Source organism: Equus caballus, chromosome 30, assembly GCF_041296265.1.
Source record: "Equus caballus isolate H_3958 breed thoroughbred chromosome 30, TB-T2T, whole genome shotgun sequence".
Lineage (NCBI taxonomy): Eukaryota > Metazoa > Chordata > Mammalia > Perissodactyla > Equidae > Equus > Equus caballus.
Window position 1 is genome coordinate 32,689,431 of NC_091713.1, and position 15,396 is coordinate 32,704,826.

The 15,396-nt window shown below is 37.5% G+C and overlaps 1 protein-coding gene across 13 annotated transcripts in view; it reads right to left on the reverse strand.

Annotated features, from left to right (window-relative positions):
- The window catches only part of KCNT2 (potassium sodium-activated channel subfamily T member 2), a 350,894-nt gene that overhangs the window by 190,295 nt on the left and 145,203 nt on the right, over positions 1 to 15,396 (reverse strand). For all 13 annotated transcript variants that reach the window (XR_011434198.1, XR_011434197.1, XR_011434196.1 and 10 more), the window contains exons 9-12: positions 11,923 to 12,103; positions 10,554 to 10,718; positions 8,640 to 8,776; positions 5,645 to 5,708 (exon numbers count right to left, since the gene is read on the reverse strand). Coding sequence is in view for 8 of the 13 variants with exons in the window: in XM_070255832.1 (XP_070111933.1) it covers positions 5,645 to 5,708; positions 8,640 to 8,776; positions 10,554 to 10,718; positions 11,923 to 12,103 (547 nt within the window). In the remaining 5 variants the exon portion in view is untranslated. The remainder of the gene's footprint in view (positions 1 to 5,644; positions 5,709 to 8,639; positions 8,777 to 10,553; positions 10,719 to 11,922; positions 12,104 to 15,396) is intronic.

Here is a 15,396-nt window from a genome sequence, read left to right on the forward strand (position 1 = left end):
CCGTTTACCTCCCCAAAACAAAAGGCTAATTTCTTAGCCTAATCAACTTTTTCCTAGACAAAGAAATATTTCCAAATCCCGCTTAATTAAAAATATTATCAAACCTATACACACACATACTTCAAAAAGACAAATAATTCTATAAGTTTCACAACAGATAAGAACAGCTTCCTCTCTTTTTCCTACTCCCACACCATATTTCCACTCCACAGAGGCAGTCACTAAAACTTATTATTCTGCTATTTGCTTCCATATGTCTAAACATGACTTTATTACCATTTCTTAATTTTTCAATTTCACATATTATCTCCTGGCTTCCTACTGTGGAACAGAAGAAATAGGTTTCCTTTCCCCACTCCAACCCACTCTCAATTTCCCTTCCCTCCATCTTTTGAAAAGTTCAATAACAATCTCGGTGAGATCAATATCCAGTGTTCATATTATTATGACTATTATTTATGGTAAACCATGGTGAGTGCTATAATTATATTTCCAATCTTGAATGATCTGTTTTCCTCTAGAGGTAATAAGGACCTCTTTTGGCATTTGTTTCGTTTCCTAACTACTCACCACTAATTCAAAATCTGCTGTATTCGGTTGCTACAGATGCTGTAACAAAATACCCCAGACTGGGTGGGTTAAACAACAGAAATTTATCCTCTCAGAGTCCTGGAGGCTGGAAGACCAAGATCAGAGTGCAGGCAGGGTTCTTTCCTCTGAGGCCTCACTCCTTGGTTTGCAGATGCCGCCATCTTGCTGCCTCTTCATGTGGCCTTTCCTGTGTGTGTGCACGCACATCCCTGGTGTCTCTCTGTACGTCCCAGTCTCCTCTTCTTAGAAGGACACTACTCAGACGGAATCAGAGCCCAGCATAATGACCTCATAGCTCCAAATACAATCACATTCTGAGGTATTAAGAATTAGGGCTTCAGTAGGTCAATTTGAATTTCGGTGGGACACAATGCAGTCCATAACATCTGCCCAGAAGCAGAAATCTCCTCTCCATACCTTCACCCACATCAGTTGCATCGATTTCTTCTCTTTCCAGAGGCAGCCCTCCCTGTTGCACTCAGAACCTGCTGCTCAGCTGTTGGTCTAGTATCTGCTTTTTTCCAGAACCATGGGAATTCCCATTTTCTCCTCTGAGTCGTCTTTTATCTTCACTCACTTTCTGGTTTTGGTAAAACACATTTTCTATCAGCTTCCTGAGGATTGCACATTTTTGAAATCTTTAATATCTGTAAATAACTTTCTTTCTACCTTCTTACTTGACCAAAATTCTGCCAGGATACAGAAATCTAGGTGGCAAAACATCTTCCTGAATTTTGAAAGCATTGTCCCATTGTCTTCTGGCTTCTGGTATTACTGTCGAGAAGTCTGAAAACATTGTTTCTCCATCCTTAGTTTTGAATGTTTTCTTCTTTCTTTCCTCTTCAATTTCATTCTCCTCATTCATTCTCTTGGTCCTTCTCTTCTCTCATTCTCTCTGATCAGTATAATGGGTTTTTGTTTGTTTGTTTCTTTTTTTGTTTGGTAAGAAAGATTGGCCTTGAGCTAACATCTGTTGCAATTTTCCTCTTTTTGCTTGAGGAAGATTCACCCTGAGCTAACATCTGCTCCAATGTCCCTCTGTTTTTGTATGTGGGACCCCTCCACAGCATGGCTTGATGAACGGTGTGTAGGTCTGTGCCTAAGACCTGGGTCTGTGAACGCTGAGCTGCAGAAGCAGAGTGAGTGAACTTAAACCACTACAGCACCGGGCCAGCCCTCAGTGCAGGTTTTTTTTAACCATTATTCTGTAATAGGTGGGCCCTCTCAATTTGATGCTCTCAGTCTGGGAAATTTGACTATATCATATCTTTGATAATATTCCCCTGCACCACCTTCTGGATTCCCTTTCTTAAATTCTTACTATATGGATATTGTTTCTTCCTGACTAATCCTTTAATTTTCTCATGTTTTGACTCCACTTTTCCATTATTTGGCTTAAGTGCTCATTTTAATATTCTTCATTCTTTCAATGTCCTTAAATTTTTCTTCTACACTTTTTATTTACTTTTTCATGTGTTACTCTCTATTTAACTTCCAGGAGCTCTTTTTGGTTCCCTGTTTCTTGTTTTGTCTTGAATTGCTTTGTTCTGTAGCCTAGAATTCTTGTTTTATATATTTTCACGCTCCTCATCTTCTCCTATTACTCTGAGGATATTTATCATATATTCTAAGACTTACTTCTTCTCCCAAAATTGCACAGTGCTGTTGTGTTGCCTCTGAGTTCCTCTTTTCTGGGTGACTTTTTCTTGTTTGCTCATTTATTCTTTCTTTTTCTTTTTCTTTTTTAAGATTTTACTTTTTTCCTTTTTCTCCCCAAAGCCCCCCAGTACATAGTTGTATATTCTTCGTTGTGGGTCCTCGTAGTTGTGGCATGTGGGATGCTGCCTTAGCATGGTTTGATGAGCAGTACCATGTCCGTGACCAGGATTCAAACCAATGAAACACTGGGCCGCCTGCAGCAGAGCGCTTGAACTTAACCACTTGGCCACGGGGCCAGCCCCTATTCTTTCTTTTTCTTATTATGAATTTCCTTAAATGTCCAGTGATCCCTGTTGTCTGAACATATGTAGGAGGGATGCACTCAAACGCTGTTTGGGACCTGAGTGAACACAGGGACCTTATTTTCACACGAACTTTACGATAAGGTGATCAATCTATGATATTGTACTGGGGAACTCCAGACTCTATATCTATGCACACACTTTATATAGATAGGTATATATATATATATATCTGTATGCATATATGTATATATGTGTGTGTGTGTGTGTGTGTATATATATATATATATATATATATATATATATATATATATATATATGGCATTTTCTCTTGTGAGGGACCATTTCCCCAGAGAAAACTCCTCCAGTCTTGTGTCACTGGAGATGTGGACCTGGCTGTAAGGGTCCTCAGAGTCATTTGAGGGAAGCATCTCACATTCAGTGAGATGACTTGTTCTTTAATTACCTTGAATTTTATCTGGACCTTCAGCCGCACCCAGTGTTTCTGAGTGCAGGTATCCATGGACCAAATTCTCCAAACAGTAACCCTCTCCTCCCAGGGTGGGGAAAGTGCCTGGCAATGGATATACGGAGGGATTCAGGGAATAGAATTGCTTCTCTTACAGACTTTTAATTGCTATTCATATATTTAGTCCTACATATAACCCTCCTTGCAGAGGCATCTGGTACTTCTATTTCCTGAGACTTCTGAGGCTCCATGGCAAAAAGCAGCCTGCTCGCGATTTGTTTCCTCTCTCAACTTAAATTTTAACTCCCTTCTGTCTGTTAAGTCAGTCACCATTCATCCATCTGCTTTCTAACTTCCAAACTTGTCTCATCTACTATCTCCTTTGTCCTCATGAGTGAAACCTTTTTATCCCTTTCCCGTCAATTTAGTAGAATGTCAGGAGGAAATGGAATGCGTTTGTTTAACTGAAAGTACCCAAATTCTCATTGTAAAGAGAACTCTGAAAGGCACTGTGTATTTATTTCCTAATATTAAACTCCCATTGTTCACAAAGGCATTATAGATACCTACCAGAGGGCTGCAAGTGTTTGGAAACCAGCTTACTATTTGAGGGGCACGCGATTCACACTTACATAAGTCGAATAACCATAGAAACATAAAGTAGAATATGTTCAATTCAAATTCACTTATTCAGTAAACATGCTTGGAGCACTTAAGGTGCCAAACTAATTAAGAATCTATTGGAATAGTACTTAAGTGAACTGAGGAGAGTCTGGTCTGAATTAAGATAGTAACTGTGAAAAAGGGGGGGAGCAGATGAATTTTTAAAAATATACATTTTGGAGAGAAATATCTTACAAATTTTGCAACCATTTATTTGGTCTATGCCCTTATATCAATTCGCTAGGGCTGTGGGGATGAAGTACCACCAAATGGGTGGCTTAACTGAAATTTATTGTCTCAGTCTTGGATGTCGGAAGTCCAAAATCAGGTGTTGGTAGGGTTGGTTCCTTCTGTGGGCAGTGATGGAAGGATGTGTTCCAGGCCTCTGTCCTTGGCTTACAGATGGCTCTCTTTATGTAAATAAGGCGTTCTCCTTGATACTTGTCACCTAATTCCCCCTTTTTACAAGGACACCACTCATACTGGATTAAGCCCCTACTAATGAGCTCATCATAACTTCATTATCTCTTGTTAAGACTTTATCACCAAATAAGTTCACATTATGGGGGTTTGGACTTCAATATATGAGTTCTGGATGGATGAAATTCAACCCGTAACAGCTCTCTTCAAACAGAGGATGAGAAAGTTGGTTTAAAAATGAGTAAGAAGTTTAGGTAAATTAGAGTGAGGACAACACAAAACCAGCCACATTCAGGACCTACAGAGCACACCTATTAGATGTTCCAGAAAGGGCAAAACAGGTCCCTAAAAGACCCATGCATATTTTGTTTTCCCCCCATCACTACAGAAGCCCCCAAGGGTCTCATTTGTCTGTGCACCATAGATATGGCTAGAGATGTGCTCATTGGCTTAGAAACGCAGGAGGTAACAGTACCCACTAAACCTAAAATAATAAGGCACTTTTTTAAAATAATAAAATTAAAATGCATCTTTTAAAAAACAGAAGTTATAATTTAGTAAACTATACAATTCAGTTAATTATGAGTTTATAGAACCTTAGATCTAAAAAATGCATCACAGAGATCATACAAGACAAAGATTACCAGATTAGAAGGTACTTCCACATCACCTGCGGATCTTTTTAAACCACACAGATTCCCAATCCCCACCCCGTGTATCCTGAATAGAATTTTCACGAATGCATATTTTTGAGAAACCCTCCAGCTGATTCTAATGCAGACTGTCTGATCCATCTGCCTTGTTTTTGAGTTGAGGAAATTGAGATCATCTTAACGAAATTACACAGCATAGGATATATTTAATTAAAAATGGTCTAGCTCTGTTTATATATGACTCGTGTCATTGTGACCAACGGAAAACCCAAGGATTAGTAGAAACCACTTCAAAAACACTTTTGCTGACACAGTCAATGATGCAACTATTTTCATATTATGGCAAAGATAGTTTAGAGATGTTTGTTTCCCTTTAATAAAATGTTAAAGTCACGGATATTTAATGTTGGCAGATTTAAAAACAGACCTATACCACTTGTCCGTCAGTGGCCATGCTGTAGTGGCGGCTCACAAAAAGAAAGGAAAAAAGACAAAGATTGGCAGCAGATGTTAGCTCAGGGCGAATCTTCCTCAGCAAAGAAAAAAAGAATTAAATTTAATTTAATTTAAAAAAATCTTGCAGGGCCAGCCCGGTTGCCTAGTGGTTAAGTTCACGTGCTCCACTTCGGCGCCCTGGGGTTTGCAGGTTTGGATCTTGGGCACAGACCTAGCACTGCTTGTCAAGCTACTCTGTGGTGGCATCCCACATAAAATAGAGGAAGACAGGCACAGATATTAGCTCAGGGACAATACTCCTCAAGCAAAAAGAGGAAGATTGGCAAAAGATGTTAGGGGTCAGGGCCAATCTTCCTCACACACACACACAAAAAAAACACAAAAAACTTCTAAAGTGAAAAGAACAGTACTAAGAGATTTTAGAAACTTACGGATGATGTCCTATCCACTTCACAACGGCTGCTCAGAATGAAACAGGCCTCAGCATCATCCATCCTAAATGCAGACAGCAAAAGAAAATAATCACACACTGAAATATCCATGTATTATCTGAAAGCTAGAATTTCAGTGCTTAATGCACACAAGGTACATGTAGACTCCAAAGATCCTTCAGCCTTAATGAGAGCTGGATTTCAGCAGACCATGACTGGACTTTTGAACAAAATAATTGTTGCTGAATTGGCTATATGACTCGATAGTTTATAATGAGAGAAGTTAAGAAAAAGTCAAATTTTGTTCTCTTTTATGATTATATGTTTTCTCATATATGTGCTTTGTTTATGTTAAGGAAGCTGTATTGGCCTTTATTTTATGATGAATTACATTTTAACTGCAATGCCTCAATTAAACTAAGAGAGATAATAGAAGAGAGCTACTTCGTCTTCCTAAGTCAGACTATACTATGATTTTATATTTCCTGGAGATAATTCATCATCTCATTCCAGACCCCTTCCCCTCATGCTAAAGTTCTGTACTTCCTAAATTTAGTGATAAACAGTACGTTTCAGTGCTTGATAAATAATGTTCTCAAAGCATAAAAATGTTTATTTCCAAAATGAGGAATGACTTATCTTTCTGGTTCAAGAGGATAAAATAAATCTTTCCTTCCAAGAAATACTTTCTTCAGAGAGGAAAGATAAAAGTGGAATTAGACCAAACCAAACTGTTCTGGGAAAATGTTGAGCCACGGTTATTAAGATAATATGAGCATTGCATAACATCTTCTAAACATCATTTTCAATGAAAAATTCAAAACTCATGCAACTGAGCTTCCGAACTGGTTTGCAGAAACCAACTCCTGGTTTCTTGCATGGAGAATTGTGTTGCAGAATGTTTTAATTATCGTGAAATCCCAAATCTTTACACGACATTACGATATGAAATGAACATAAAGATGGATACTCTGTCATCTCATTTCTTTCTCAACCCAGCTCTCATGTTACCAGCCTGCTACCTCTCCCTGACCCTCATTTGCACCCTTTCTCATTCCTATGGAGGAATGTTTCTGTAATACGATTTTGCTAAGAAATAATTTTAATACTATTAATAATAAATGAGTTATGTTAATCCTAGATGGCATCTACCTAAGATACTAATAGCTAATACAAATAGCTTAGATTAATCTATTAGGGAGTAAAAAGTCTTCATTTATCACACAAATGCATATTGAACATAATATGGCATTACTCATTCTTATTGTGTGAAGAACTTAGCTCTTACACAATAATTAGGTATAACGATTATCTACTCATATGAATATAAAGATCAAAATTACATATGTTAGTGTTTAAGCAACCATTGCTTTTTTTTTTTTTTTGGTGAGGAAGATTCGCTCTGATCTAATAACATCTGTTGCCAATCTCCCTCTTTTTTTTTTTTTTTTTTGCTTGAGGAAGATTAGCCTTGAGCTAAAATCGGTGCCAATCCTCCTCAACTTTGTATGTGGGATGCCGCCATAGCATGGCTTAACGAGTAGTGTAGGTCTGTGCCTGCGATCTGAACTCACAAACCTGGGCTGCCAAAGCAGAGTGCGCTAGACTCAACTACTACCCCACGGGGCCAGACCCCTAAGCAACTATTTCTTTAGAGCTTTCAAATAATGAGTGCAGATATCAAATAATTAGCAAACATGTCAAGCTGTGTTTTACCTGAGGTACTGTGAGAATGTGATTAATTATAGAACTGTGATGTGTACAGTGACAACATATTTGAAGTGTTTAATCACCAAAAATACCAATATATTCTCAAAGAAGCTTAATTTTCCAATCATGTACCATTCATTATATCCTGATAGTTTCTAATGACTTTCTGTTTCAGAAGTTATTAAATCATTGAAAAAAATCTCAGCTAAATTGAACTGTTATACATAAATCAAAAGTAATGTCAGAGTTCCTGTGACAAGATATCTAGTCATCACTTGCAGGATTAAGCAGCGAAAAGGAGTTTGGGAGTTTTCTTGTGTTCTTTTCCATCAACCTTCCTCTCCCCCACACACACACAAACACACGCAAAGAACACACAGAAACAAACACAAACACACACATACCCACTAACACATATACTCAAGCTGTCCAAAAAAGACTGAAACAACAACAACAAATAAAAATCACTTATGCTATAAAACACAATGAGGAGACTTTTCAATCTAAAAGAGCATGTAGGACAACTCAAGGATAAACATGAAGACGTTCAAAACTTTGAAAGCAACAGAAAAGATGGAGCAAAGCTACCTCTGCTACGGATCTCTTCTGGCTTCTGAAATGACATATGTTGTTTTGCAGATACCCTAACTTCCTGGTGTCCATGGTCCCTGCTCTCACGCTGTTCACGTGCAATAACCCCCATGACCTGTGACAAATGTTTAAGACGATGCCACCTTCAAGCCGGGTTTGCTGGCACACGTGCAACAAGAAGAGAACGACTAAGTAGGTCCTGTCACCTTCCTCATTCCTCCAGCCCCCAAGGACTCTCATCTCTGACACCAGGCGATCCAGGTGTTACCTGCCCAGTACATAATACAAACTCTCTAAAATTTAAACCCCAACTCAAACTGCTTGGGCATCTCACACAACGTTTTGCCCAAGATTTTTATTTGTGGAATAAAAATGGTATTCAGGGAGTGGGACACTGTTCTTCAACAGGGAGTCTGGATAACGCAGCTGATGCCTGACAGCCTGAGATAATTGCACCACGTCACCCTCTTTGAGGCATGTGGACACAGTCAGCTGAACATCCTCACACTGAGAAAGAGGACCAAACACCTGATTTTATAGTTTTAACCTTTCAATTTGACCAGCAGTGGGACTAAGGCCAAACTCTGTATTCAAAAATACTAAAATACATCTTATAATACTGAAATTACTAAAATTTGGAGGAGAGAAAAAATATTAAAGCATGGTAAAGTGGAAAAAAGATAGGGATACCTACTTAGCTCTCAAGAGATCCTGATCTTTCAGGGCTGATCCTTGAAGGTAGATGACTCTTTGAGACCACATTGGAATCTGTAGTACCCTTCGAACCTGCACATCCATTTCAGTAGGACACAAAATCACCACGTAGTAATCCTATTCAAAACAAAGTGTGCAGTGGGATAGAAAGAGCAATGCTTCGTTTTATGCTACACAGGTAACAGAATATCTAAGAACATTGTGCAATATGACAAAATAGACATGAACTCTTGTTAATAAATAAAATTCTTCATTTAAAACCTAGGGATTTTTTAAATAACATGATACTACAATAAACATAACCGAAACATATAAAAATATAATAAATTGATAAATTCTTCCTGACCTTTTCCAATCTTCTTAGTACCATGGAGAGAAGGTGATCATCACCAGGCACACTTTTCTAGCCTGTGAAGTTTTCAGCTATAACTTCAGGCTCATTCTAAAACATACACTGTACACCAGGCAGAAGTTCTTACGTATTAATTCATACTTCAAGCTCTTATTTTCAGAATAAAAACTGTGATGGTGATTTTTATCATTTGGTAATATTATTATGAGCTGACGATTTTGAAAAACTTCTGATGACGATCTGAGTGGATAAGGTTTCATAAAAATATTGGTAATACTGACAAGGTAAATTAAATAAGAAAGTTTGAGATGAAAATATTTCAAAATAATGGTCCTTTAGAAAAAACACGAAGGTATTTAGTGATGAAATGATTTAAAACAACTGATCTACAGGAATTAAAATTCTCTGGTAAATATCCACCATTTTATCACTCTAAAAAATATCTAGCAGGAATTTTTGGAGTTTTCAGAATTCTCTATATTGATATTAGACAAAATAAATTACAAAGGATCAAATTTTGGGGGGGATCAGATTTTCCCCATAATAGATTTTTCTTTGTGGGTCATAATGAGCAAGCTTGAAATTATTTAATATGAATAATATAAAAACCAATAAGTAAATATGGAGTTTCTCCAAAAATGCAAATTAATTTACATGAAAACAAATGAATGTATTATATAAGTATCACTTACAATTTAGATTTTTTAAAATATATTAAAAATAATATTTAAGAATATTTCCAATTATTCACAAAAAAACTCTTTATCTTTTTTAAGGGAAGGGTAATTAGATATACTAAGTACTGTCTTGATCTCGAGATTTTCCAACCTCTTGACACAAATTATGGAGGAAATATAAGACTTTCAAGTAGCTCTTTGATGTTTAGACTGGATTAAGCAAGGAACATTACTAAATCTGCATTAGCCTAGTACCGTGGCAAATGAAAGAAGTATCTGAGAATTTTATCTTCATAGATAGACGAAGAGATTTTTCTGAATTCATGTTCTCAATTCAGCTAGTTATTATCCAATTTTTGGTCATTTATTGTTACTATAAATAGGACCTAGTTACACTCCAGGAAACAAAAGAAAAAAATGGAACTTCCAGACTTCCACATTTCCATCAGCAACACTTCATAAAATTCTGAAATATTCAAGTGAGCAGATGATATTGAAATGATTTTTTTCATTGTTTTATTATATTTTATGTTAAATTTCACTGTTTCATAAAAATATCATTTATGCATTACCCGAGGGAGAAAAAAAGCCATCCGTTTAATTCAAAGAAAACCTTTCTTTGTAGCATTAACATAAGTCCATCTGTCTTTTAGTGTAGATACAGAACGAAACTTAAAATACTGTACATTCCTCCAATATTTTTTCTATGTTCCTGGTTATATTTGTAGTTCTTCACTTACTCTTTCTAAATTGGAGTGTATAAATAAAAATCTTCCAGAATGCAGACTGCACCATCAGTTAATTGACTTGGACAATATGTTAGTAGGTATGATTCAGTATAATGCACAAAATAATTTAAACGGACCTGTAGTCTCGGATGAGCATAGAATTCATTTAAAAAGTCCATAAGCAAATCAATCTTCAGTGAGCTGACACACAGGACAACGTGCTTTTCAGTTTGAGCTCTGTGTCGACTGTAGTTTCCACCTGACTTTTGTCTCTCCATCCACAAATAGGCCAGCTGTTCAAACTGTAATGTATTTTCCACATGTGAATGAAAAACACTGGACATGAAAATAAAAATCAATTTAATACATCTACTGTTTATGAGATATGCTCAATTTATTAGATGGATCTCATTGAGTTATCAATTTATCAGTGTTCCCTTCAACAATAGGCTTTTCATATGGTTGCTGCAGAGGTTGCTAATGCCTCCCAGGGGCTTCAGTCTCTAAGGAAACATATCAATATGATTTTCCTATTATATCATAATAGGGCACTAAGAGGTGTGTGCCTCTGCTTTATGTCCAGTAGAGCATGTAGCCATGATATGACACGTGCTGTGTCAAAGAGAAAAGCCTCATTGGCATTTCTTCCACATTCTTCCGTCAGGTTCAGCCCACATTTCATGCAATGGCAGATACCCTTACCACACACACAAGGCCATCATCTAGTTGTTAGTAGCTGGCATGCAAGGGAAGAGGAGGCTATAGGGTACAGACGTTGGGAAGGATGACCTGCGTGATTGAATAGGAGTAGGAAGATCATTTTTATACCTATGTAAAGTATATTTAGACACATTGTGGCCAAAGGCTGTGTAATGGACCATACAAGTTTGCTTTGCATTTGCTATATCGTGTTTCTGACCTGCCCGCCCACGGACACCCAGAGCTCATAGTAAAAGATTTGGAGATTGCATCCACGTAGCTTTAGTTTCACGTTATATCTCTGTTCCTTTGCAACCTCCCTATTCACTTCCCCAAACGGTGCATAATAGTTCCATCCCCTCTTCTGATTTTGTTTGTTTTGGTTGACTGACATATGTACCCAAGTTTTATTCATTACAATGTATGGCTTTTAGCTTATTTCAAGAATCAAGAGAATTCAACCCTTCACAAGTTTATTTCCTTGATCTATCCTTCTATAATTAACAACTATATTATCCTAGAAATAATATAGCTAAATACCCTAAACTTAAAAGAAACATCTAGGAGAACTGAAACGAAATGTGAGCTATCAGTTGTGACTGGAGGAAAAAAACTCTCAGTGTTTCTAATATCATATAAGAAGGCATTTCTGAGACAATTTTAACCAACTGACTAGATGAAATAGCAGCATGTGTTTATATGTTACTGTTAGATTAATAAATCATGCTAGATTTCTTTTTAAATGTGGAAGGTTAGATTTCATAAGACTTTGCAGATTTCTGAAGAAATTAACACGGTTATGTTTACCTGTATAGGCAGAACCACAAGAGCAACACAGATCATTGCAACGACAAAGAGCTTGGAGGACCACGTTTCGGGAGTGACATCGCCGAAGCCCACGGTAGAAAAGGTCACAATACAGAAGTAAAGAGAGTCAAAGAGATTGAGCTTCTTTCCTATTCGTTCCAGATGCTGGATTCCACAAATGCTAAAGAAACGAATGTGCATTAAAATTAAAACTTTTGCATTTGGGCACATTATTTCTCATCATTATTCTTTGGATAGCTAAAGCACATTTCATAAAGGCATGTCGTAGCTGGGATCTTCTACTGTACAATATATTGTATTCTCAGGAAAATATAACTTTTAAGTTTTTTCCCCTACATCAACCAGATATAGTCTTATTTTGATTAATAGCCAAAAATTGTAGCCAAAATATCACAAATTATATTTGAGTAGCATGTAAAATGAACAGACTGAATTTCATGGGTGACACACAAACATTTTGAATGCACATCAAGGAAGCGTAGAGACCAGACGTTGCTAAATCTATTCCCTGTCAAATTATCAATGGTCTTCCCTTGTTTTTTCCCACAGGAAGAGAGATAATTTACTGTATGTGTGTGTGTGTTTCATATATATGTATGAAAGGCTTGAGGAGTGAACAATTGCCAAGTGACTCTCAAAATAAGTTCTTAAATGGATCAATCATCTTTACAAAGCTTTTGATGGAATGAAAGTAAGGGAGCAGGATAGAAATTGTTACAAGATGTACCAAAGTAGAATTGTCAAAAGAACATTAGAAATAGCACTGCTGCTACTAGCTTAAAAAAAAAAAAAACAGCAGAAGCCACTCTGGTAGCATAGTGGTTAAATTCATGCGCTCTACTTCAGCGGCCCAGGGCTTGCAGGTTCGGATCCCAGGTGCAGACCTAGCACTGCTGGTCAAGCTACACTGTGGCAGCATCTCACATTAAACACCCCCGAGGAAGATTGGCACAGATGTTAGCTTAGTGATAATCTTCCTCAAGCAAGAAGAGGAAGATTGGCTATAGATGTTAGCTCAGGGCCAATCTTCCTCGCCAAAAAAAAAAAGAGCAAAGTAAGACCATGAATAATACATATATATTGTAGAATGTTGGAGGGAGATATGAGATTTACAACATAAAAATCAGTGTATCATGGAATACTATTCAGCAAGAAAAAGGAATTATGTAATGATTCATGTTATAATACGGATATACCACAAAAGCACGTTGAGTGAAAGAAGCCAGTTGTAAAAGACCACATATTGTATGGTTCTGTTTATATAAAATGCCCAGAAAAGAGATAGAAAGCAGATTAGCGGTTGCCTGGAACTGATGGTGAGAATGGGATAATGGAAATGTCCTAAAACTAGATGTGATGATGATTGCAGAACTCTGTAAATATGTTAAAAATGATTGAAATTTACACTTAAAATGAGTGAATTTTAGGGTATGCAAATTATACCTCTATTAAGCAGTCAAAACCATTACTACATACTTTTGGATGCACATTTCAACTTCTATGCACAAACAGACATAACTCAATTATCATGGCCATGAAGAAGTAATATTCAATGTTTAAATTCCAGACATTCTGTTTCTAGCCTTTTAAAATAATCTCCCTATTTTTCTCAGTTACATATCATAAATATTCAATTATCTTAAGTTATTTTTTTAAGGCAGAGTATAAGCCAGTGGCAGTTAGGCAGACGGGTAGGTGCACAGGTAGACGGATCAAGGGACAGTAGAGAAACAGTAGGTGTTTGTCATCATTTTACTTTTGAGGCAGAAGCTGTTCTTTTTCTTTGTATTTTCTTAACTCCCGGTCTCCAGAAGGGTTCAGCAAAGCTGTCCTTGTTCTATGCCTCGGAATTTTGTGTGAGCTGCCAGGTCAAATGAGTTGATCCATCTCAGTTTATTTGCTCAGCTGCTCCTATGCAGTATCATAGCCAAGCTAATTATAAGACTCTTCAGCTGGAGGCTTAAGGTAACCAAAGGTAATTCTTTGATAACACTAAACATTTCTGTGGAGTAGGGTTTTTTTTAATTTAAAATAATAAAATAGACGAAGAAGAAAGGATGATAATTAAGGTACCTATTTTTAAGCATTCATATGTTATTTAAAGGCTTACTATATTTTGCATAACTATACATTAAAAGCCAATCTCTGTTCATAGATAAAATATATATTTCCTAATCCAGCCATATATTACCTTGACCTAAACTACTAGAAAATTCTCCCACTGTGCTTCTTGGTCTTCAGTTTGTCTTTATTCTAATGTAACCTACTGATGAGGGCCATACTCATATTCTTTATTCTTTTATTTTTGGTCAGGAAGATTGGCCCTGAGCTAACATCTGTGCCAATCTTCCTCTATTTTGTATGGAGGACACCGCCACAGAATGACTTGATGAGTAGTGTGCAGGTCTGCGCCCAGGATTTGAACCCACGAACCCTGGCCAGCCAAAGCAGAGCATGCGAACTTAACCACTATGCCACTGGGCTGCCCCACCATATACTTATTCTTTAAACACAGCTTGGATATGTCAATCCTGGGTTCAAGGAAGCTATTGGATTCTCACTGCTTAAGAACACTCGCATATTTGTGGTGTGATAGATTATTATAATAGTTGCCAATAAACTGCCTCCCTAGGTTCACACCCCTTTGCAACATACTGCTGTACCTCCCATCAACAGTGAAATCTATTTCTCCATGTCCTTAAATTTGAGCTGCCTAATGACTTGTTTAGGCCAGTAGAATATTGGGGAAGTGATGCTGTGTGGGTTGCAGAGCTTAGACCTTGTGAGACCCTGAGCCTCTTGTTCTCACTCTCTTGGAAGTCTGAGACCACCATGCTGCGAAGCAGCCCAGAACAGTCTAATGGAGGATAAGAGACCTTCCGGAAGAAAACCAAAATGTCCCAGCTGAGAGCAAGCACCAACTGCTAGGCATGAGATTGGGGCCATCTTGGACTCTCCAGCTCCTGTCATGTCCTCACATGACTGAAGCCAAGAGTAATCACAGGACAGACCAGCAGAAAAACTGCCCTGGTTATCAGCACAGAATTGTGAGGAACAACAAATTGTGCTGATTTCAGCTGCTCCATTTGGGGGCGGCTTGTTATTCATCAATAGATACGTGGTACATAGAGAATTATCTAGACTCCGGCATCTGGATCTAATCTGCTTTTCCTTGAGCTTTGCTCTCCTTTATCTCCCTTCACTTACCATTTGGACTGTTTACTTATCAGAATATATAATCCTTGACCCCTGTGTCTACGTTTGCCCCATCTACTCCTTTTGATTATAATTCCCCTGTTTTGAAGCCCTGGCTCAAATATGGCCTCCCTCACGAAGCCTTCCTTGAATCTCAAGTGGGAGTGCTCCTGCTGAACTCCTAGAGCAAGTACGAGTTCATGTCTTAGATGAAAACACTTACAAAAACACCTATATTTAGTGTTTAATAGTTCTCAC